This window comes from Xenopus laevis, chromosome 9_10S (genome assembly GCF_017654675.1).
Source record: "Xenopus laevis strain J_2021 chromosome 9_10S, Xenopus_laevis_v10.1, whole genome shotgun sequence".
In the NCBI taxonomy this organism is placed as follows: Eukaryota; Metazoa; Chordata; class Amphibia; order Anura; family Pipidae; genus Xenopus; species Xenopus laevis.
This window is the reverse complement of record NC_054388.1, coordinates 32716491-32740040: the sequence shown is the minus strand read 5'-3', so window position 1 is coordinate 32740040 and position 23550 is coordinate 32716491. Positions and strand designations below refer to the sequence as shown.

The following is a 23550-nucleotide window of genomic DNA, read 5'->3' as shown; positions in this document are numbered from 1 at the left end:
GCAGCGATTTCCAGATACAGTATTTTCAAGCCAAGACCCCCTCTGAGACATTTGCCCATTTCATAACAAGGCTATAGACATATTTTATCAGTTGTTCAGTCATAGTTCCAAGAAAAGTTGCAGATACAGTTCTTGCAAGTATCTATGGACTCATACAAACAGGTGTTATTTCACGTGTTTCCTCTGTAGTGGCTTATTTTCCATTACACTGAAAAAGCAACACTTGAGTTAATACAACCGATTATTTTCTATTATGCCTGTACCTATGGCATCTGATGAACCACCAAACATTTACAGTCCACTTCAGTGTTGTGCCAGCAAAAGAGTGGGCTGTGTAACTTCATGTGTCACCATGAGGCCCATGGGAAGGCATGTAAACATGCACATGCCTAAGGGATAAAATATACAAAAATTATACCTTCTTGTCTATCTAAACTCAAAACTGGATGTGCCTGTCCATTTCATGCCATTACCAAGTGATTACAAAATAATAAGTGACTCTAAGATTCCACCTATATGAAAATTACTTAAAACCAGTAAAGGTGCAGACTGGGTTTTTTTATTTTGGTGCAAACACTATGATTTCCTTTGGGCGTATTGTGAAACTCATGGTTCTTACCCAATGTTCAGTTTAGAACCAGGATATAAATTGAGATGAAACATCCTAGAGCAGCACAGACTAATCTCATGATTCTGTGTTCTTGGGCTGCTGAAAACTGGGTTAATGTAATTGTATAGGAACACCACTTTGTGATAATATTTGTTTTCTTAGTTCTTGCCTTTGGCCCCAGGCCAGTCTGCATGCACATTAGAGTAAACTTTCCTCTCTATGACACTTGGGGGCACATTTACAATGAGTCAAATATCAAGGGTTAATTAACCCTCGATATTCGACCATCAAAGTAAAATCCTTCGACTTCGAATATCGAAGTCGAAGGATTTACCGCATTTAGTTTGATCGAACGATCGAAGGAAAAATCCTTCGAATCGAATGATTCATAATAATTTTAATCAATCGATCGAACGATTTTCCTTTGATCAGAAATAACTTAGAAAGCATATGGGGAAGGTCCCCATAGGCTAACATTGGTTCTCAGTAGGTTTTAGGTGGCGAAGTAGGTAGTCAAAGTTTTTTTTACAGAGTAAGTACTTCGACTATTGAATGGTCGAATAGTCAAACAATTTTTACTTCGAATCGTTCGATTCGAAGTCGAAGGTGTAGTCGAAGTTCGAAGTAACCAATTCGATGGTCGAAGTAGCCAAAAAAAACTTTGAAATTCGAAGTATTTTTCATTTTAATCCTTCACTCGAGCTAAGTAAATGTGCCCCATAGTGATGGTATAGACTTGCTAAAATATGAAGGTGACTTCTAATTTCTTTTTTATTTTTACGTCTAATTTTTTTTTATTGTAATGTGTGTTATTGAGTCATGTGACCCAGTCAACCTGGTAATGGCTTGGGGCCTCAATATATGTATTAAGGACCAACAGTTATACATGTATTTGATGCTTTCAATAGCAATTATATTTACGAATTATTTTAAAATCAATCAAAAAATATTTAATGTAAGTTATTTACAATTCCATTTGACTTCCATGGAATGTTGTTTGGAAGACCATTTTCTTTCATTATGTAAAACCCTAGTATTTGGCTGGAATTCCCCAGCATCAAGGGAAGGACATATAGGACTAAATGTGGTCATTTGTAACATACTGTAAATACTTAGACGGCAGCATAGAAAACTGGTGCATACACCGTGGGGTTATTAAAATTGCATTTTGTGCAAATGACCACAGGTTTGTGATCTAATTCATAGGCCCTAGAACACAGCGCAAACGGATTAGTAAGGGGTGGGTGGAATAGGTACCTTGTTGCCCCCACTTACCACTTAACCCTCTACCACTTGTGTGGTACACAACGCAACGTCTATCCGAGCTTCCCTTGGCAGACTTTTGAGAGGAACATCAGCTGGGGGACCCCGGCCAGGTACAGTGAACTCTCAAAGCCAGATCAATCGGGCAAGGTTGCTACACAACACGTCTGCTTGTAGATAAAGTCCCAAAGCCCCCTCTGCTGAGTTCCTTTTTATATTAATGTAATAACAAAGTAATAGATGGCTACACGCCTAGAACTGTGACAGTGAGAATGACCATGTTAATATGTTTACGAGTTAATTAACTCAACTTCTGCTGTTCCCTTATTCCAACTAATGCTAATACATCCATATAACAACTAGGGAGCCATATTGGATACACTTGATCACACTCACATTTATACATGGCAGACATTTCACATTTGTATCACACAAGATAAGCTGGAAGTGTAGTCTCTTCTACATGTATGACAACTCTGTGTTCTGGTCACCTCCATGGAAACTTCCTACATTAATTAGAACCTACTGTAAGTCTCTTCTCATTTTAAACCCTACACTTGGTATGTGTCCCTTGGGGATTAACCCCACACTGTTTCTACTTGGTGGAGTTTAGACTTGCTTTTGACAATTTATCCCACCTGTCTAACACTCTAACCCCTATATGTAATAAAAGGTAACATGTTGCCTGGGTGCAGCAACCCATAGCAACCAATAAGATGTAAGCTTTTAAACAAGTGGTCAGCAAATGCTACCTACAAATTGGTTACTATAAGTGACTGCACCTGTAGCAAACTTTGCACCTTTTAGTGCATAAGCCCCTAGTAGTGTTATATAACCAGTTAGCCTGTCACTATCTGAGCCTCATTCATAGGGTCCCTGCTTTCTGACTTCACAAAGAGATGGTTACAGTAGGGCTTGAACTATATGGCGAACTTCCACCAAGTCACGCCTTCAATCACATCCACCTCCATGCATTACAGAAAAAGAAATATTCACACTCCACCTGGGCCATTGGGATGTTCCTCCCTACCTAGGACATTGGTACCTGAACAGTGTGGTGAATTCACAATATGACATCCCCTACACCAGTGGTCCCCAACCTTTTTTGGCCAGGGGACCGGTGTAGTGGCACATTTTGGGGGAGGGGTCGGGAGGAGGTCTGCGTCCAATTCTGTCACGGCGGCGTCCAATTCGGGGGCTAATTCACTAAAATGCGTAGTTGCGTCCTGGGTGCCAAACACTGGCGACTTTTCGCTAGCGTTACTACGGCAGTGCGAGCATTTCAAATCGAAATTACGCTAGCGATCACTTCTTCCTAGCGAAACTTCCTTAGTCCTCTTACACTTAGGTCAATTTGAATGGGGCTGGTACATTAAAGTCGTATGACGTCTTTATTAGAGATGTTGGTGCAAATGCTTGAAGTGGCCACTTTTTATTACAAGGAACCTGAATAAAGACAAAATAGATCCTCTAATGCCCTACACATGAGCCCACCCTAAAACAAATGTTCCATGCCCCTCAAATGTCTGAGTAAAAATGTTAACCCAAAAAAGTTTACTAGTTAGGACTTTTGCAAGCAATCCTGCTTAAAAAAAGGACAAGTTTAGACAACTCTAATGCATTTTCGGCAGACAGGATATGATGTAACTGACATAAGATTGAGGAAGATGTAGCTAAATTTTAGCAGTTCGCCTGGTCTGTGGTGGCGAATTCAAGTCTGGCGAAAGAGGTAACGTTCAGTAATATTCGCAATTTGCTGAATTTGCGAAGTAATGACCTTTTGTCAGAGCAAAAAAGTCAACTGGCGATAGAGTGCGAACGAATGCTAGCGACGGTCCTGCTCGATAGCGAATTTTTGCTTACACATGTTATTAAATTGCAAATGTCCCTATGGATAGGATTCTGGTGAAATGTCGCTAGCGTTAGCCACTTTGTCCTTGTGAATCTGCCCCATTGTGTGAATTAGTCTGACTGCTCCTTGACTGTTCCCTGCTTAGGTCTGCTGTTGTGTTAAGAGATCACCCATCTCCATGTTTTGCTTTTCTGCATCTAGATATTAATAAGCTTTCCTCAATTTCCTCAAAATCTATTTCCCATTAGAGTAAATTATTGACATCTTTATTTCTAGCTGCTTCCAGGAAAGCTTTATTTAATTATTAGCTACAAAAAGAATCTCCTTCATTATCGGACATCATATCTTATATGGATCAGCTTGGTTGGCAAGAAGCCTTAATAGCTAAAACAAAAGGAAATAATTCCAAAGAGTTTTTAGACTTATATGGTACTTTGAGATTTGTAATTCCAGTACTAGTGGTCAAATAACTCGGTTTCTTCAATTGTAAAAACGAATGTTTATCGGGAGGCCTGACATTCCAGATGACAATGGGCTAAGGGAGCTAGTGCACGGGCAGATTCAGGGAGATTTAGTCACCTGACGACTAATCGCCTCTTCCGCGGGATGACAATCTCCCCAAACTGCCTTCCCCCTGGCTTCCGTCTGCTATAATGAGAAAACGCCAGCGCCAATGCACTTGCAGTTGCCTCACAAGGAAACTTCGGGTGGCTTCAGAAATTGAAGCGCCGCAAGTGCATTGGCGCTGACGTTTTCTCATTATAGCAGGCGGAAGCCAGGGGGAAGGCAGTTTGAGGAGATTTTCACCCCGCAGAAGAGGTGATTAGTCGCCAGGTGACTAATTCTCCCCGAATCTGCCCGTGTGCTAAAGCCCTTATTCTTTCTTTTTGATTGTAATTGCATCCAGTATCTTAATTAATTTTAGTAATTTTTTTTTTGTTTTAATTTATCTCTTCGTTGAATGTTATATACATTTTTGCTAATAACATACTATTGTGTTTAATGGAGCATATTTTCTTAGTCTGCAAAATATTTGCTGTCATCTTGATTTTATTTGTTTGATTTAAAAATCAAATTAAATGTTTCAAATCTAAGATATCACCCAGTATATCTTCTTTAAATTACTTCACCTTTATTTTTATTGCTATTCTTAAACCATCCATGTAATGCAGAAAAGAAGGGCTCCTGTCGTCATTGCTTCATAGCCTTCTGCCTTCTTCCAATGAGGAGCACCTGTACATCTGACTCCACATGTCCTGGAGATGATAAATGTTGCCCATCTGATGTTGGATGTTATACTGAATGTCAGGTAGTTGGGATGGAAGGACGTAAGTTCATTATATGTGCTTTATACCTGGTGGTGAGCACAGACAGGACCTCAGCAGTACTGGTGAAGCTGAATAAAAAACATAGTGTTTTTTTATTTGTTTGTTTGATTTGTTTTTATTTTGATTTGACTGGATTATTTTAGCAGAATAAATCAAGATAGAAGCCTGATCTACGGTATATGTAGAGTGAAAGAATATATACTAAAAAGAGAAGGAATGGTAAAATCACTGAGGGTTGCTGAATAGTAGGCAGCATCCAATCATAATAATCATGCTCCTGGTCACTGAAAACTGCACCAGTCCAGGGTACAAATGTAGGAACCACATAGCAATCATCTCCTTTTTTAAAATAGAGTGAAAAAGCTGACTTTTTGCTTAAAGTTTGGCTTATTACTCTACTGTAAATCCCCTTGCCCAGAAGAGAAGTGCAAAAAATGCATGCACTGCTCCAATAGAAGTACTTCACAGTTTTCACCAACCAGTACTGGCCCCAGTTATCAGGTAAGTGATTATTTTATCTGAGGAGTTCCTAACATTTGGCAACCCACCCCTTTTATTTCACCTTTCATAATATTTCCAAGGCACAGAATACACAGAATTACATAGTATGTAGAGGTACTGTATATGTATTATAAAGCTGTTCATTACCTTGAACTTCTAGAGACCAGTGTAATAACCCAAGAAAATCCATCTTCATGTTCAGAACTTAATCTATTCCCTGTAATATGAAGCACATCAATGATCACATACTGTATAAATGGTGTCTGTGTGAGTACAGATGGGCTTGTCTCTATATGTGGATTTCTGGGTACCCTCAAAATCTGCATATGTATAGACTGTATTTGGATGAAAGCAAAACAAAATGATGACGTTTAAGAAAAAAGAGGAGATTTGCTTGCTGGCTTATTTAGTGAAAAACAAAAAATGTGTACTCTGTAAAGTGGGGGCTGCATTTCAGTTCTAAAACTAAAAAACACTTTCATAAACATTTTTACAATAGTAGTCACATGGCCCAGTTTAAATTTATTTACAAAAAAATTGAAACCTTAAAGGGAAAGATTCTTCAGCAGGTTTCTGAACCATATGTAACATCCTCAACAGGGTTTTTCTTTTTTTGCCAGTTGTAGTATTTAAATGTTTTTTATTATATTTAAGGTATGGTAATACAAATTTTGTGACAACCCCATTATCTGGAAAACTTACAATAAGTCTAAATAAATGGAAGGTACCTTCAGGCCTTGGGTGTAGTGACTGAAGGGGCGCAGTTGGATGGGGAGGGTATTGGTAGAGCAGCAGAGGAGTTTGTGCGGATGGAAAGTGGATTTATATAAGCTTGATGTGTGGACTTAATGGGAAGATTTGGCCTATGAGCGACAGGGCAGGAAAGGAATGGGGCCTATTAACATAGTTAGTTAGGTTGAAAAAAGAAACACATCTGTCAAGTTCAACCTTTAATGTCTATATATAACCTGCCTATTTTCTAGTTGATCCAGAGGAAGGAAAAAAACTCTTCTGAAGCCTCCCCAATTTGCCTCAGAGGGGCAAAAATTTCTTCCTACTCCAAGATGGCAATTGGACTAGTCCCTGGATCAACTTGTACTATGAGCTATCTTCCATAACCCTGTATTCCCCCACTTGCTAAAAAGCCATCCAATCCCTTCATAAATCTAATGCATATGCCGCATGTCAACTGGAAAGACCTACTAGTAAATAAAGCATTAGAAAGATTATTATATGATCCCCTTATATATTTATACATAGTTATCACCCCTTAAGCACCTCTTCTCCAAACATAGCTCATAGCTATTAAATGTTCCATACCTTTTACCAGCTTAGTTACCCTTCTCTGGACCCTTTTCCAATTCACTGTCCTGTTTCAGGTGGGGCCAGGAGTTGTCATCTTGGACGCCGTCGCCATCTTGGACGCCGTCGCCATCTTGGACGCCGTCGCCATCTTGGGAAGAAACCTCTATTTCCATTACAGTACCCCCTTCCTTAGGGGGGGCCTCAGGACCGCCATGACTAGGACTGGATGGAAACTGTTTGTGAAATCTTCGGATAAGAAGGGGAACATGGACGTCCGAACTTTTCACCCAGGAGCACTCCTCAGGACCAAACCCCTTCCACTCAATCAAATACTGTAACACACCCCTGGAAATCCGAGAGTCCAGAATCCTCTTGACTTTAAACTCCTGGTGCCCATCAACAAGAACAGGAGTAGGAGAGGAAGAAGAAGATTTGTTGCAGGCTTGAGGAGAGACACATGGAAGACATTAGGAACCCGCATTTCGGGGGGAAGCTGAAGACGAACCGCCACAGGATTAATAATCTCAATAATAGGAAAAGGACCGATGAACTTGGGGCCAAGTTTGGGGGTAGGGACTCTGAGACGGATGTTGCGTGTAGAAAGCCAGACCTTGTCACCAAGGTTATATTGAGGAGACGAAATTCTTTTCTTGTCAGCGAATTTCTTCTGAGAAAGAGAACTCCTTTCCAAATTAGCCTTAGTGGCGACCCAGATAGCGAGCATGTGAGCGGCTTGATCATTGGCTGCAGGAACGTCTGTGAGAAGAAGGTCTTGAGGAAATGCTAGAGGATTCAACCCATAGACACAAAAGAATGGGGATTTCTCAGAAGAAGCGTGCATAGCATTATTGTGAGCAAATTCCGCCCAAGGGAGAAGATCTGCCCAGTCGTCCTGGCACAAAGACACATGGCAACGAAGAAATTGCTCCAAAGCTTGATTGACTCTCTCTGCAGCTCCATTGGATTGAGGGTGGTACGCAGAGGAAAACTGGATAGAGATATGAAGTGCTTTACATAAGGATCTCCAAAATTTGGAAACGAATTGGGAACCTCTGTCGGATACCACTTCAGCCGGGAATCCATGAAGGCGAAAGATATGCTGAATAAATAATTTAGAAAGTTCTTGAGCAGAAGGCAGCTTGCGTAGAGGAATGAAATGGGCCATCTTGCTGAATCTATCAATCACGACCCAGATGACCGTATGACCGAGGGAGACAGGTAAATCCACAATGAAATCCATCGCCAAATGAGTCCATGGACGGGAGGGAATGGGCAAAGGTAGAAGCAATCCCTTAGGAGGAGAGTGACCGGACTTGGAAGCAGCACAAATGGAACAAGAAGAGATAAAGTCTTTGACGTCCTTTCGAAGAGAAGGCCACCATACCAGGCGAGACAGAAGTTCAGTAGTCTTCTTGATTCCAGGGTGGCCGGCCTGTTTGGAATTATGGGACTGAGAAAGGATGGAGTGATGAAGATCTGGAGGAACAAATGCGACTCCCAAAGGAGTATCCCCAGGAGCAGAGGACTGTGCAGATAACAACTGGGAAGCCATGGTAGGAAATAAGGCAGCAATAATCTTGATGGGAGGCACAACGGGTTCAGGATCTTCGGAACTAGTATCTTCGGGAATGAAGCTTCTAGAAAGAGCGTCTGCTTTCTTATTTCTGGACCCTGGACGAAATGTGATAATGAAGTTGTATTTAGAGAAGAAGAGTGCCCATCTAGCTTGCCTGGGATTAAGACGTTTGAGAGACTGGATGAATTCAAGGTTTTTGTGATCAGTAAAGATAGACACAGGCACAGAAGAACCTTCCAACAAATGTCTCCACTCTTCAAGCGCCAGTTTGACAGCCAACAGTTCACGATTTCCCACGTCATAGTTCTGCTCAGGAGAAGAAAACTTTTTAGAAAAGAAAGCACACGGATGCAATTTCCCATCATGTGAGGACCTTTGGGATAATACGGCTCCAGCTCCGACATCCGAGGCATCAACTTCAATGAAGAATGGTAGAAGAGGATCATGGTGTCTGAGGATAGGAGCAGAAGAAAAGGAATCTTTGAGGGTTTTGAACGCTTCCAAGGCTTCAGGGGACCAACATTGAGGTTTCCCACCTTTCCGGATAAGGGACAGAATTGGAGAGATCTTGGATGAAAAGCCTTTGATGAATTGTCTGTAATAATTGGCGAAACCAATAAATCTCTGGATAGCTTTGGTGCTGGTGGGGAGGGGCCATTCCTGGATCGCTGAAACTTTTGCTGGGTCCATCTTGAAGCCTTGTTGGGAAATAATATACCCCAAAAAGGGGATTGAAGAAACTTCAAAGGAGCATTTTTCCAGTTTAGCGAAAAGATTATTCTTCCTCAATCGAGATAAAACCTCCCGCACCTGGATCCGATGTTCCAAGAGATTTGAAGAGAAAATTTAAATATCGTCCAGGTAAACGACTACACTCTGACCCAACAAGTCCCGGAAGATCAAGCTTAGTGAAAATGCTGGCACCCTTGAGCTGATCAAATAACTCGGATATGAGAGGTAGAGGGTAGCGGTTCTTTACAGTGATCTTGTTCAGGCCACGGTAGTCGATGCAAGGTCGAAGACTGCCATCCTTCTTTTCAACAAAGAAGAACCCCGCACCAGCAGGAGAAGAAGATGGACGAATGAAGCCTCGTAGGAGATTTTCCTAGATGTACTCTTTCATCGCTGCAGTTTCGGATGGAGAGAGCGGATAAGTACGTCCTCGGGGAGGCATAGTGCCAGGAAGAAGTTCGACAGGGCAGTCGTACGGCCGATGAGGAGGAAGCGTTTCCGCAGACTTCTTATTGAATACATCAGAGAAGTCTTGGTAAGCAGGAGGGATGGAGGGATTAGGAACCATGGAAGAAATCTTGACAAGGGGCTGGGCCGGAAGACAGTTCTGTTGACAAAAGAAGCTCCAACGACAAATTTGAGTTGCGGACCAGTCAATGACAGGATTATGGATGCGCAACCAGGGAAGTCCTAGGACTACTGGAGTTGACGGGCAATCAATCAACAGAAACGAGAGTCTTTCAGTATGCAAGGTGCCCACTTTGAAAGATAATTCTTGCGAAGACTTGAAGATGAATGCAGAAGAAAGTGGCCGGTCATCAATGGCTAGGACTCGGAGAGGAACAGCCAGGCTTTGTAGAGGAATGGAATGACGTTCTGTGAATGCTTTATCCAAGAAGTTTCCAGCAGCGCCGGAGTCACGGAAGGCTTGAGAAGAAATGGTCTTGGAAGCAAACTGGAACTGTACTGGAAGAAGAAAACGATGAGCAGAGGATTGGGGAAGATGATCAATTTTGCCCAGGTAAGTTTCCCCAAACTAACCTAGGCATTGGCGTTTCCCGACTTCACAGGGCACTCATGGGCAAAGTGGGATTTGCCCCCGCAATATAAACAAAGTCCTGCAGCCCTTCTCCGCAATTTTTCCTGTTCAGAAAGACGAGCACGACCAATCTGCATAGGCTCTTCAGTGGGAGTGGGGGAAGAAACTGAAGTTGAAGAAGAAGACGTAGCAGTGCTGGGGAGGATAGGTCTCTGGAAGCGAGGAGCCAGGGGAGGTTGAAACCTTCTTACTCATTCTTTAACAGCTTGGTGTTCTCTTTGTCGAGTATCCACCTTGACTGCCAGGGCAATAAGATCCTCCCAGCGTGTAGGCAACTTACGAGAGACCAGATCGTCCTTGAGGCGCATAGACAACCCATTGTAGAAAGCGGCATGGTAACCGTCGTTGTTCCAGCTAGTCTCGGCAACCAATGTGCGGACTTCTATCGCATATTCGGGCACTGAGCGTGTTCCCTGACGAATCTGGAACAGACGTGAGGAGGCGGACGCCGCCCGGCCGGGAGCATCAAACACAGTGTGCAGGTCTCGGATAAAGGCCCTGGAGTCGTCAATTAGGGGATCCTCTTTCTCCCACAGCGGGGATGCCCATTCCAAGGCTTTACCAGTCAGGCGAGTAATGATGTATCCCACCTTGGCACGTTCCGAAACATATTGATGGGGAAGTAGAGTGAACTGGATCTCACACTGTTTAATGAACCCTCTACAAGCCTCAGAATTACCACTGAAGAGTCGAGGTTCTGGAATACGAGGTTCGGAGACATGAACCGGCGCCACAGGAATAGTGGCCGAAGCAGAGGCAGGAACCTGGACCGTAGGCGTGAGAGCAGACAATTTCTCCAAAATGGCTTCAAGAGCTTGGCCAAAGTGAGTCTGCTGGGCTTCATAGGCCTCCATGCGTGAGGCAATTCCACCGAAGGCTCTTCCGAAGTCTGGCTGAGCAGAGGCCTCCTCAGATGGGTCCATGGCCCAAGTATAATGTAAGGGCCCGAAGGCTCAGTTGGAGTGCGGACCAAGGAGGAGGCAGGTAGTAGCCAAGTTCGTGGTAACAGAAGGATGAGGCAAGAGAATAGTCGAGGTTCAGGCAAAAGGTTCAATCCAGGCAGCGAAGGGTCAATCCGAAATAACAGGCAAGGTTGGTACACAGGAATCAGTCAAATAACACACCCAGGAATTCACGAAGATAAACCTATACTTGGGCAATGTCTGTAATATCCAGAGGGCTTTATATAGGCCAGGTTTAGCGCCAAAGTTTGGGCGCAATGGCGTCATAACGCTGACACTGGCATCCTGGCGCTGACGCTCTGACGCCGGCGCCCATTCTGACGCCGGCGACCATTCCGTCGCCGGCGACCAATCGGCAAGCGGGAGGACGCAGGCGTCATAGTGCTGCGACCAGCAGGATCCACATGGTGGGGCCAGGAGTCGCCATCTTGGACGCCGTCGCCAACTTGGACGCCGTCGCCATCTTGGGAAGAAACCTCTATTTCCATTACACCTTTTAAGTGTCTTATAAATCAAATCCCCTACGATTTGTATCCCCTATACGAATCAGAAGAATCAGTATCAGAAACATTTCTCGCCCTTCTTCATTGGGAATTCTGATGTTCCTTTCCACCCGTGCCTACCACCATCTCTTACTGCATCAGAAGCTGATGTCCTTTGTTTTGCTGTGTTGAATCTTTCCTCCTGATGATCCGTTCATATTGCGCTGTTGCTTAGCTTGAAACTTGAATTCTTCCTTACCAACCTTTTCTTTCCACAGTAGCCTCACAGCTATATGTGTGACAACTCACCCTGGTGGTCTAGTGGTTCGAGGGAGGGACGCACGCCACGCTGTTCTTCTTCCTCCTGAGGCGCCGGTTCCATTAGGGTGCAAGTGGCGCGCAGCTGCTGGCTTTATAGGCGCATTCATGCTGACGTGTGACGTCAGCACGCAATGGCGCAAAATTCAAAGGGGTATTTATTTAAAGAGACTTCAATCTGCAGATCATTGCCCGTGATAGGTTCATTCTTAGTGAGTTCCTGGTGCCTTTCTGAGTTATTCCTGTCTGATTTCTGTTACTTGTTGTGATTCCTGCCTGTTTTGACGATCCTGACCCCAGCCTGGTAATCGACTCTTCTGTATCAGTATCCCCTCTGATTGATCTACTGGTTTGACCCCTGCCTGTCTGATTCCGCTTGTACTCTGCCTGCCCTGATCCGGCCTGATTTGACTACGCCAACTGTTTACTCCTTGTACTGTGACCTTCTGCCCAAAGTAATTTGCTTTACCTTCGTGCCCCTTTGCTCGTCCAGAGCCCTTCGCTTGGCACCTCTCTTAATAAGACCTGGTGGCATCCGATTAGCCGAGGGCTCCTCCCGAGGTGAAAGGCGGCTGTTAAAGGCAGAAGCAAGAGCCGAGAACAGGGTGCTTAGCATTGGTTCTGGATTTAGGGTGCCGACCGGGACAATATGTTATTGAACTTGATCTTGTGTTTGCTGCCAAGATGATTCTGCATGTTGCCTTATATTGTCCACCTGCCAGTCTTGTTCTCACTCTTAGAGAAAAAATGCTGGGGCCCTATAACCCCTGTGTGTTCTAACCTGTATCAGCCTACTTTCCAATCTGCTCTCAGGTCTAGCTGACTTGTTATTGCTGCTGAACTGCATACTATGTACCCTGTTGTGAGTCTGCCTGCTCCTGTAATAATGGGGTCTGTGCTGTGTAGGTGGGTTGCTGTAAATAGAACATCATCCTTTGAGTGCCCTATGCTCCCTGTGTGTGCCATACTCTGTCTGCCCTATGCTTCCTGTGTGCCATACTCTGCCTGCCCTATGCTACCTGTGGGACATGAGCCTGGTCGGGTTTGTTCTGGGGGTGTGTTAGCATTTGGAAATTGTTGTTAGGGGCCCCTAAGGTGTTTAATTATGTGCTGGGGGTACAGTGGCATCCACAGGAAAGGATAAAGCATATGAATTTTTTAGTATGATTTAATTTGACAAATTTTTCACATATGAGCCATATCCCTCATATTTTGGTCTGCTACCACTACTAATGTGGACATGGTCTTGTGGTAACAAGGGTGTGGTTTAAAGTGGATGTGGTTTAAAAACAGGGAGTGGTCAACACTGGATTCCATTATCGCCCTCCACAATGTAGGCCAGAATAATTCTTCCCCTTGGTACCGCAGAAGTTTGACAGCACTGCCCTATGTGTATTAAAGGCCTGTTTGCAGGTCCTCTAACTGCTCTGTAAGAGCACTGGGTGACAGTTCAGGGAAGCCTGTGGAGTCCAGGAGGAGATGCTTCCATGCTTGGGCTGGGTAGACAGAATGTTGGAAGGGGGGAAGATGCCACACTGTTAGATTAAGGTCTGTGTGCTGCTGCATACCGAATAAACTATATTCCTGGCCAGTTATACTGGGGCTGGTGGCTGAGGATGGAAAATTTGTGGTGAGAGGGTGAGTGGAAGCTGGGGCACTGTTGGTAGGTAGAGCTGAAATCCTGAAGGATTAGATTGTGACTTACTGGCTGTCTTCTGTCCATCTTATTCACAGTTCAAATGTACTGCTGCCTCAGGGCCCCTGCACCCACCAAGGGGCCCCACACCCCCCTTCAGAGGCTGCCTTCAGTGCATCGGGGGAGGGCAATCAGCGGCCTGGGAGAGCACCGGAGGGGATTGGGTCTGAGCCAGCAGCCCAGTCCGATCCTGAATGTAGCTGAGATTTGAAGACAGGGCCTCTTGTTTACTGCCGCTTTTCAGTAACCACTGGACCAGGAATGCAGCAGTTTAAAGTAGCTCTGCACCTAAAAACAAGCCCTGACTGTAAAAAAAACTCACCTGAAAGTGGAACCTATAATATCCCATTTAAGCATTGAAGACCAACATTGCTATGTATTTTCCAGATGGGGCATTACTAATGCTTTGTGAAAGTAAAGAAATACTCTGTCTTTCCATTAATCTTTACCCCTTTTAATACAAGACAATACCTTACTGGACCTTCTTGCTGCTGACTGCCATTACTTGCTACAACTCCTGCTTATCATCCAACCCCAGGTCCTTCTCCATCACAGATTTCCCTAAATTTATTGTTTAGAGATGTAGCAGACTCCTAACGGAACACTTCAAACCATGCTTTTAAAAGTATAAGTATGCACACATGAAGCTCTGTGTTTCATTCTGTACTTTATCATAGGCCATCTTCTATCATTAAAGGAGAAGGAAAGGTTAAAACTAAGTAAGCCTTATCAGAAAGGTCCATCGAAATATACTAGTAAACCCCCAAAGTAGTGCTGCTCTGAGTCCCCTGTCAAAAGAAACACTGCATTTCTTTCCTTCTATTGTGTACACATGGGCTTCTGTATCAGACTTCCTGTCTTCAGCTTAAACCTCATTGCCCTGGGCAAGAGCATGCTCAGTTTCCTCCTCCCCCCTTCTCTACTGTAATCTGAGCCCAGAGCAGAGATAGACTCAGGCAGGAAGTGATGTCACACCATGTTAATACTGCAGCTCCTATCCTAAACAAACAAAGAGTTTCTAGAGCTTTTTACTCAGGTATGGTAAAACATTCTATAGAATAAATATAGCATTCTAGCTTGCACTATTGCAGCTAATCTATTGGCAATAAAATGCCTCCATAGCTTTCCTTCTCCTTTAAATTCAGACAAACTAGGGAAATCAGACAATGTAGAAAGAATAGATCAGTGGTTGTTCTCTCCTCTCTCTTCCTCCTCGTAACTTGGCTCATCCACGTTACTTAATGTCCTTAATAAAATACACAATTTATGCTCTTTCATTTTCTATAGAAGTATAGACCAACTGAAAAATTGGCATCCAGCGTAAAATGATAAGCAATATTCAACTATGCATTAATAAATACTGTAACATAATATATTTTTTTAAATATTGTCTGAATACTCAGAGCATGAGATACCGCAGACCAAAGTTCTGGGCTCCACGTGTGGACCAGTTATGGTGACTGTTCCCACTTTGGAGCAATTGCCCACCTGTGCTTCAGATGGATTCTATGAGTGGGAAGTCTGAATCTGATGATGATAGCATTCTTCCTTGTTATAAATCAAGCCTTTTTGGCAAGAAATAACGTCAAATATCACAAAACTGAATGCAGGGTAGCCATACGCATAATCCTGTTATCCAACCAACATACACTAGAAATGGCACGTAGATCACAATGTCAACAAATCAAAACAGATGAAAAAACATAGATATGCACAAGGCTTCCAATACAAAAATGAAAACTGCCTTCTAAATAGCAAAACATTTAATTTACAGTCCATACAACATTTCTCACTCCAGTCTTGCAGAATACTTATGAACTAATTGGACATAAATAAAGGTTTTAAAAGGGCAAGGTCTGTAACCATGTCCTCCATTAAGTATAATTTTTGCGCCATGGCTTGAAATAAGATTGCTGTGGGTACCTGTCATCATATAACTTCCTTGTCCTTCAATTAGAATGTTGTTGTTTGTAATCATAAAGAGATTGGATGAAGTATCCCAGTGATTGATGAGGTCAATTATGTCCAGATGACTGGTCCTTCTTATGGATATAATATGCTCTGTGTTTAACATATAAATAATACACATTGCATAAAAGTGTATGTTGTAACCATCATATACATATATTTCCAATCTGTTGCAATAGTAATTTAGTGAACTATTATTCATTAGAATCTTTTTATAAATGTCAGTGCTAACCCACCCATCTTAATTGGTCCACAGTGTTTATTCATTGTTCATATTTACTGTATGGTAGGGTTTTATAGGCATTTATTTTTTTATTCATTTGTCCAGGGCCCTGCTTAGTTCCTGAAAAGGCAACAGACATATGTAATCAGCTGATCCAATAAAATGTGCAAATATACATGACAGCAAGTAAGTGTTTACCCTGAAATCTTATGCTAAATAACATTCAAACTGAGTTTCCAGTACTATCTAAGGGCTCTTGCCCACAGGTGTTATCACAGCCTATTATTTTCTTTTGTTTCTAGTGTTGAGTGTTGTGTCTTCCTGCATTATGCCATTGAGTGTTGTGCCATGGATGCAAGAGAATGGCCTGTGTTCACTTATGTGTTCCCTTGGGGTATAATGCAATAAAAATCCACCCGATGGGAACACATGAAAACAACCACGTGGAAGAGCCCCAGGAGAGGAAAAAAATCATTCTCAAATATCCCCTGACTGGTGTTTAGTCTTGGGGCTCTGACCCACAGTTTGGGAACCACTGGTTTAAATGAACGCTAAGTTGAATTTTAAAATCTACTGCTAACATAAGCATAATGCCAGTAGCTTGGAACTGTAGGTTAACACAAGTATTAATGATGTGACTGATTCAGTACTATAAAACACAACGGGTGCTTCCCATTAGAGAGTAAGTAGATTTCTACAGCCCAAAACTGGAAGCACCTGTCTTTCACCAGGTGAAAACAAACTAATAGCTAACGCTAACGTTCCACCTGAGGCTCAGGTGCATCACAATTTAGTATGGACATTACCCAAAATTAGGAAATAAAGGTGGAACCTGAGAAATGTAATAAATTCATTACTGGGCAGATTGTGAAATCCACAGCTCTTGCACATTGTATTATTTAGAACCAGGATATAAATGAAGATGAAACATCCTAAAGCAGCACAGACTGGTCTCATGATGATCACAGGACAAAGCTGTGTTTTTGGGCTGCTGCTGCTCTGCCTTGCTGTATTAGGCACATCAGTACCAGGTATGTACCACCAGCCTTGTTTATTTTCAATGCTAAGATAAATATCAATAGAGATAAAGAATAACATTGCTACTGATACATGTACATACACAATAAGACTACTATTAAAATGTCAAAACATGGTGGTGGTGGTATGGACTTGCTAGGAAAATATGAAGATGACCGAAAACCTCCATATTTTAAAGTGAATTGTTGAGTCCTGCGACCAGAATGACCGCACTATGCACAGTTTATAACCCAAGACAACATCAATAATAGAATTTACAGGGCATTCATTGTGCTTTAATAATAAAAATAATATATATTATGTGTATTTGTAACAGCAGGCAAACCAGGAAAATGCCCATCTGAGAGGTTTTTGACGGAAGACTTTGTGTCACACGATACCAGATGCAGATCTGACAATGATTGTAAGGGAACCAAAAAGTGTTGCTCAGACAATGGCGACAAATTCTGCAAACCTCCAGCACAAGGTGAGTGTGGTTGGGGCATATAGAAGGGGGGCTTTTCCAGTAGTGCATCTCTGGGAAGGGAAGGTGTCCTTGGGAAGGTGTCCTTGGCCCATGTACTACCTCCTATGTGTGTCTCTCTCAGAGGCATTATTTGCCACCAAACATTAGAATTATACACAAAAACCGTGAAAGTTTGCCCCATAACCCATTACATTTAATACATTTGCAAATTATTTGTAAAAAAAAATTTGATTACTGCACATTGGAAAGTTGGTTGTATTCTTTTTTCTTTTATTATGCAAAATCTTGTTTTTGGGTATTTGGCTGATTTTCCCAAGTAGAGGACAAGATTGAATATATTTGGTCATTTGTGAGTACACACCAGGGCTTATTTTCAATGCAGTAGGCAGTGCACAAAGTGCAAAAAAAGGCACTGCAAGTTATGGAGCGTCGGCTCACAACAAGGCACTATTATCATGACCTGCTCTAAGGTGGCACCTTTAAACAGTTTCAGACTGGGATGCCAGAGGACCACCAGAAAACCTTAGAGCATGGGCCATTTGAAAACCTAAGACTGTGGTCCTACTTTCCAAATTATTATTCCTACTCTCCTAACTCAACCTCTTTATTCTCCTAGTCTTTTGTATCTATTTACTATAATCTTTTCTTACATTATTAAGTATTTTTTCACATAAAGAAATAGGGAATGACCATGAAATAGGCCAAATGTTTAGAAGCAAGAGGCCCACTGACACCTGGGGCCACCCCGGAGTTTTCCTAGTATCCTGGGGGCCATTCCGACACTGACTCCACTACGCAATATGTTGGCGCTATATAAATACATGTTAATAATAATAATAATAGGTTGCTGGGGCAGTAAAAAGCCGCTCCTGGTACCTTTAAGGTCTAGATTTCCATTTCTTAAACCAGAAATTCGGCTTCCATAGTGCAAGAGAGTGCAATTGTGCTTGTGTTGTGGCCTCCCCCCAGACAGGCATTTCAGGAGCTGCCTCTGTCTCAGAAATGGCTCTGGCTCTGCGCTGTACTACTCTTAACACTTGTGCCACGTGGAATATAAAATGACTCCTACTATGTTTCTTCTGTAGCTACCCCACTAATAATAATTTCCCATATGGATTTCATCATTACACGGGAAGAGCAACTTGTCCCTGTAGCAGATAATCTAAATTTTTTGCATTTATTCTGCATGACTGTTTCACAGAGACAGCCAGTGTAGCTTCTCCAAAGTCACTGATTTTTCTGTCTATGTGTAACTTATAGAGAAGCCCGGCACCTGTCCCCGTGCTACACAAATGCCACGTGTTACAGATTTCTGCACCTCAGACAGTGAATGCCCTAAGAGATCCAAGTGCTGCCTCTATAATGGGGGAAAGACCTGTGTGCCTTCTGTAAAAGGTAAGAAACCTACTTATGTACTTGGCTTTTTTTCAAATGTTCTATCCCCAGTGTTATAAGGCTCTGCTCAGGCACATCCATTGTGTTCATACATTCCTTTACCTTACCATACTTCCACTGCCGGGGTTGAATTCTTTCCTTTCTGACCACAGCCACTGAACAGCTTTGTTACCCTCTTTCTCAACTGATGGAAGTGTCTGGAGGAAAGCTGTTGTAGCTGAACTATAATTTTGATACTGTGCCTAGGGTTGCCACCTAGCCAGTAAAAATGTTAGCTGATCCCAATATTTTTAATAGGGAAAAAAGATAAATATATAGGAAGGCCGCTATGATACCTCCAGTGTCGGACTGGCCCACCGGGATAACAGGAAAACTTCCGGTGGGCCCAGATGTCAGTGGGCTTTCATGCTGTTAAACATTTGGCCTATTTCATGGCTATTCCTATTTCATTGAGAACAAAGAGGCTAAATAAATGGAATAATAGATTATAGTACTATAGTATGTAAATAAAAGAGACTAGGAGAAGTTGAGTGAGGAGAGGAAAAATAGTAGTACTGAGAGTGTGCCCTGGTGTTCCAGTCAAACACTGGATTCCTCTGTGCTCTGGTCACCTCACTGAAAGCCTCCTAGAAATAAATATAGCCTGGGTCTTCTTACCACTTTAAGGCCTATCCTTGACATGTGTCCTCTGGGGATAATAAACCCCACATGATTTCTCCTTTGTGAAGCATAGGACTGCTCTATGTATATATAATAAAAGGCAATGGTGCCAGTATCTGTTTAAGTGATCTTTCTCTCTGAGATCGTCCAGTTAATCCCCCTTTATATTCCATGCCTTTTCTCTGAATGACTTCACCTTTATCTTTGCTGCTGTTCCATGTATTGCAGAAAAGTTGGGTGCCTGTCGTCGTAAAACTGACATAATGTGCATTGCTGCAATGAGGAGCACTTGTGCATCTGACTCCACTTGTCCTGATAATGAGAAATGCTGCCCATCTGATTTCGGATGTTACAGAGATTGCCAGGTATGTGGTTGGGATGGCAGAATTAAAGTGAGTTCATTATATGTGCTTTGTACATGGTGAGCAAGACGCTTCTCCTCAACAGAAGGCTCATTGTATTATAACTACAGCAGTGTTTATTTATATGAATTTTCAGCAGGTCTTAGACCTTCTTCACCTGAATAAAGATCATTCAGGAAACATGGAGGCTCATTCATTAAGATGGTGCAGCATGCCAAGACGGAATATTGCTGCATCAATTTTGCCTCCTGTGGCCCAGGCTGGATCTAATTGTTTTAGATAATGTGCTGGATAGGGCACGTACAGTATGTATCATGCAGAAATGAGTCTGGCAGAGAGCACTATATACTAGAGAAACAATACATTTGTATCCTTACAGAGCATTTGGTTTTTTGGATGGAGTCAGTTACGCCCTATTTGAAAGCTGGAAAGAGTCAGAAGAAAAAGGCAATAATTTAAAAAAAAAACTGTAAAAAATCAATAATGAAGACCAATTGAAAAGTTGCTTAGAATTGACCATTCTATAACATACTAAAAGTTAACTTAAAGATGAACCACCCCTTTAAAGGAAAACTGTAACCCCAAAATGAATATTTAAGCAACCGATATACTACATACTACAACTACATATACTACATACTACATACTATATATACTACAACTGTAACAGGAAGAAGTGTGGAAGTAAAAGACAGAACTCTGTCTGTTAATTGGCTCATGTGACCTAACAAGTATAGTGTTTGGTTTGTTTGTGTGCACCGTAAATCATTAGATCCCATGGGGCGGCCCTTATTTTTTTAAAATGGCAATTTTTTATTTCTGATTAGCCAATGGCACATACTACTAAAAAAGTATTTTATTATGAATATGGTTTATTTACATGAAGCAGGGTTTTACATGTGAGCTGTTTTATGCAGTATTTGTTTATAGAGACCTACATTGTTCAGGGGGTATAGTTTTCCTTTAAAGGAATTTTAACCCCAAAATAACATATTAAAGAAGATGTAACCCCCCTCATTGAAATCATTAGATAACTGCCACTCTGATTGTTAACAAGGTTACATAGTTACATAGTTACATAGTTAAATTGGGTTGAAAAAAGACAAAGTCCATCAAGTTCAACCCCTCCAAATGAAAACCCAGCATCCATACACACACCCCTCCCAAACAGAAAGGCTGCAGCATCCCCTTAATCACTTAGAAATCATTCTCCAACTCTAACCCACTTGGCCCCTCCCTCAGGGATTTGCTTTGTTGACTTATGAGCATGCTCAGTTCTTCCCAGCTCAGATTACTAAACACACCCTCCAGTCTAACAGCCAATGAAGAGATAGCATTGCTGTTCCCATAGAAACTCTGCTCTAGTTGTCTGATCCATTTTTTTTCTCCTAACCACCTCTCCTGAGCTCAGCTTAACCATTACAGTGTTCAACCCCAGCAGAACTTTTTATCAAAGTATGTTGTGTCTGTGTAACTCTGCATTCTGCTTTGCCTGAACTTTACAGCATACATGTCCTGTTTGCAGATGTCAATGTTATTGATGATGTGTCAGAGGGAAAATGGCCGCTGGGTGAAAGGTGCTATTTGTTTTAGGAAGCCGGAGGGTGCTGGTAAATGGAGGGGGTATATGTGGTACAAATTATGTGGCTTGGGTGGGGAAGATATGCCAAACTTATATACAGGGTAGGAAAATGTAGGCTTTACATGTCCTTTAATATGTAGGTGTTTTATATATGTATAACACAGAACTGTTCATTATTCTGTCCTTTTTCTCTCCTTTTTTTCTAGAAACCAGTATAATAACACCAGAAAATCCATCTTTATGACTCTAGAACATGATCTAGTTCCTGTAATAAGAAGCACATCAATGATCACATATAAATGGTGTCTGTGTGGGTGCAGTTACATTCTGGAGAGCTGTTACTTCTGTATGTGGGTTTCTGGGAACCATCAAAGTCTCCGTATGTCTCTTTCTATGTTTGGGGGAAGGCAATAACCAATTAATGAAGATGTATAAGAAATAAATTACTTGCTTAGTCATTAAAAAACAAAGTAGTTGTATAGAGTAGAAAAAAAATTGTGTTTAAGTCCTTACAAACTGACACAAATTGGATACTATAACGCTGACACTAGTTCAGTTGGTGTCTCTTTGTGTCAGCACTCAGTCCTTTTGAAACAAGTGCGCTGCCCCTATTGACACAGGTAGGGTCAGACTGGAGCATTGGGAGCCCACCAGGGCTACAACACCAAGAGCCCGCCTAGCAGTCCCCAGGGGCCCCCTCCCGACTTCCTAACCCCTGCAAACCCCCCCCCTTGCGCATGAGTTTAATGCCGGACCGTCGCACACCTGACTGCCACACATTACATCACATCATATTTTTCTTTGGGGGGGCAGCTGGAGGGGCCCATGTGGGCCAGGGCCCACTGTTTTTTTTCCCCGTTGTCCCGCCAGCCCAGTCCAACCCCTGGACATAGGACATTATGGGGACTCTGGAGTGACCACTTGATTCAGAAGTGCCAGTAGCTACAGGGTTCCCCGTGCACTCAATTTGGAACAAAAGGCAGGAGAATGGCAGCTTCCTATATGGAAGTGGATGGAGATTTCACCTGAGGCTCGGATGCATCGCGGTTTAGGATGAACAATACCCAAAAGCAGAAAACAAAGACAGAACCTAACGATTTTTATTTTGATAGAAGGTTTATGATGTCCCTTGGGCGTATTGTGAAATTCACAGCTCTTACTCAATGTGCTGATTAGATTGAGGACATTAAAGGGGTTGTTCACCTTTGAGATACCTTTTAGTATGACGTAGAGAGTGATATTATGGGGGATTTTTGTATTGAAGGTTTTTGAGTTATTTAGCTTTTTATTGAGCAGCTCTATAATTTGCATATTAACCAATCTGGTAACTAGGGTCCAAATTACCCTAGCAACTATGCATTGATTTGAATAAGACACTGAATATGAACAGGAGAGGGCCTGAATAGAAGGATCAGTAATAAAAAGTAACAATAACAACACATTTGTAGCCTTACAGAGCATTTGTTTTTTAGAAGGGAGTCAGCGACGCCCATTTGAAAGCTGCAAAGAGTCAGAAGAAAAAAGGCAAAACTATAAAACTATAAAAATTAAATAATGAAAACCAACTGAAAAGTTGCTCAGAATTGGCTATTCTATAACATAATATAAGTTACCTTAAAGGTGAATCACCCCTTTAAATTAATATGAACATCCTAGAGCAGCACAGATTGCATCTGTGTGGCTGTATTATGGACATCAGTACCAGATATGTACCACCAACCTGGGCTGGGAGCTAGATGCTTATGTCCAGTGTCAGACTGGCCCACCAGGAAATACCAGGAAAACTCCCGGTGGGCCCAGGTGTCAGTGGCTCTCATGCTGCTAAACATTTGGCCGGATTCATGGTCATTCCCTATTTCTTTGAGAACAAATAGGATAAATATATGGAATGATAGATTATAGTATTATAGTATGTAAAGAATAGAGACTAGGAGAATAGAGGTTGAGTGAGGTGAAGAAGAATAATAGTACTGAAAATGGGCCCCTGGTCTATGGTTCTTTGGTGGGCCCCTGGTGTCCCAGTCCGACACTGCTTATGTTTACTTTTAAGGCAAATTTAAACAGAGCCCAAAATGTTTTTGTGGTATCAGCCATAGGATTATGCACAAGCAATATGAAAGTTTACCCACATA

At 42.2% G+C, this 23550-nt stretch overlaps 1 protein-coding gene across 1 annotated transcript; it reads left to right on the top strand.

Moving 5' to 3' along the window:
* Nucleotides 1-16813: 16813 nt before the first annotated feature.
* LOC108702744 (WAP four-disulfide core domain protein 3) lies at nucleotides 16814-21897 on the top strand. The gene is made up of 5 exons (XM_018238390.2): nucleotides 16814-16946; nucleotides 17270-17419; nucleotides 18680-18814; nucleotides 19703-19839; nucleotides 21625-21897. The coding sequence occupies exons 1-5, from the start codon at nucleotides 16832-16834 to the stop codon at nucleotides 21634-21636; spliced, it is 549 nt and encodes a 182-aa protein (XP_018093879.1). The 5' UTR covers nucleotides 16814-16831; the 3' UTR covers nucleotides 21637-21897.
* Nucleotides 21898-23550: the final 1653 nt, after the last annotated feature.

Bases quoted from the DNA above. Each gene is read 5' to 3' on its own strand.
- LOC108702744 (XM_018238390.2), top strand. From the start codon at position 16,832: ATGAAGATGAAACATCCTAAAGCAGCACAGACTGGTCTCATGATGATC. The intron at 17,420-18,679 runs GTGAGTGTGGTT...TGTAACTTATAG, and splicing joins CTGCAAACCTCCAGCACAAG to AGAAGCCCGGCACCTGTCCC. The intron at 18,815-19,702 runs GTAAGAAACCTA...CATGTATTGCAG, and splicing joins CTGTGTGCCTTCTGTAAAAG to AAAAGTTGGGTGCCTGTCGT.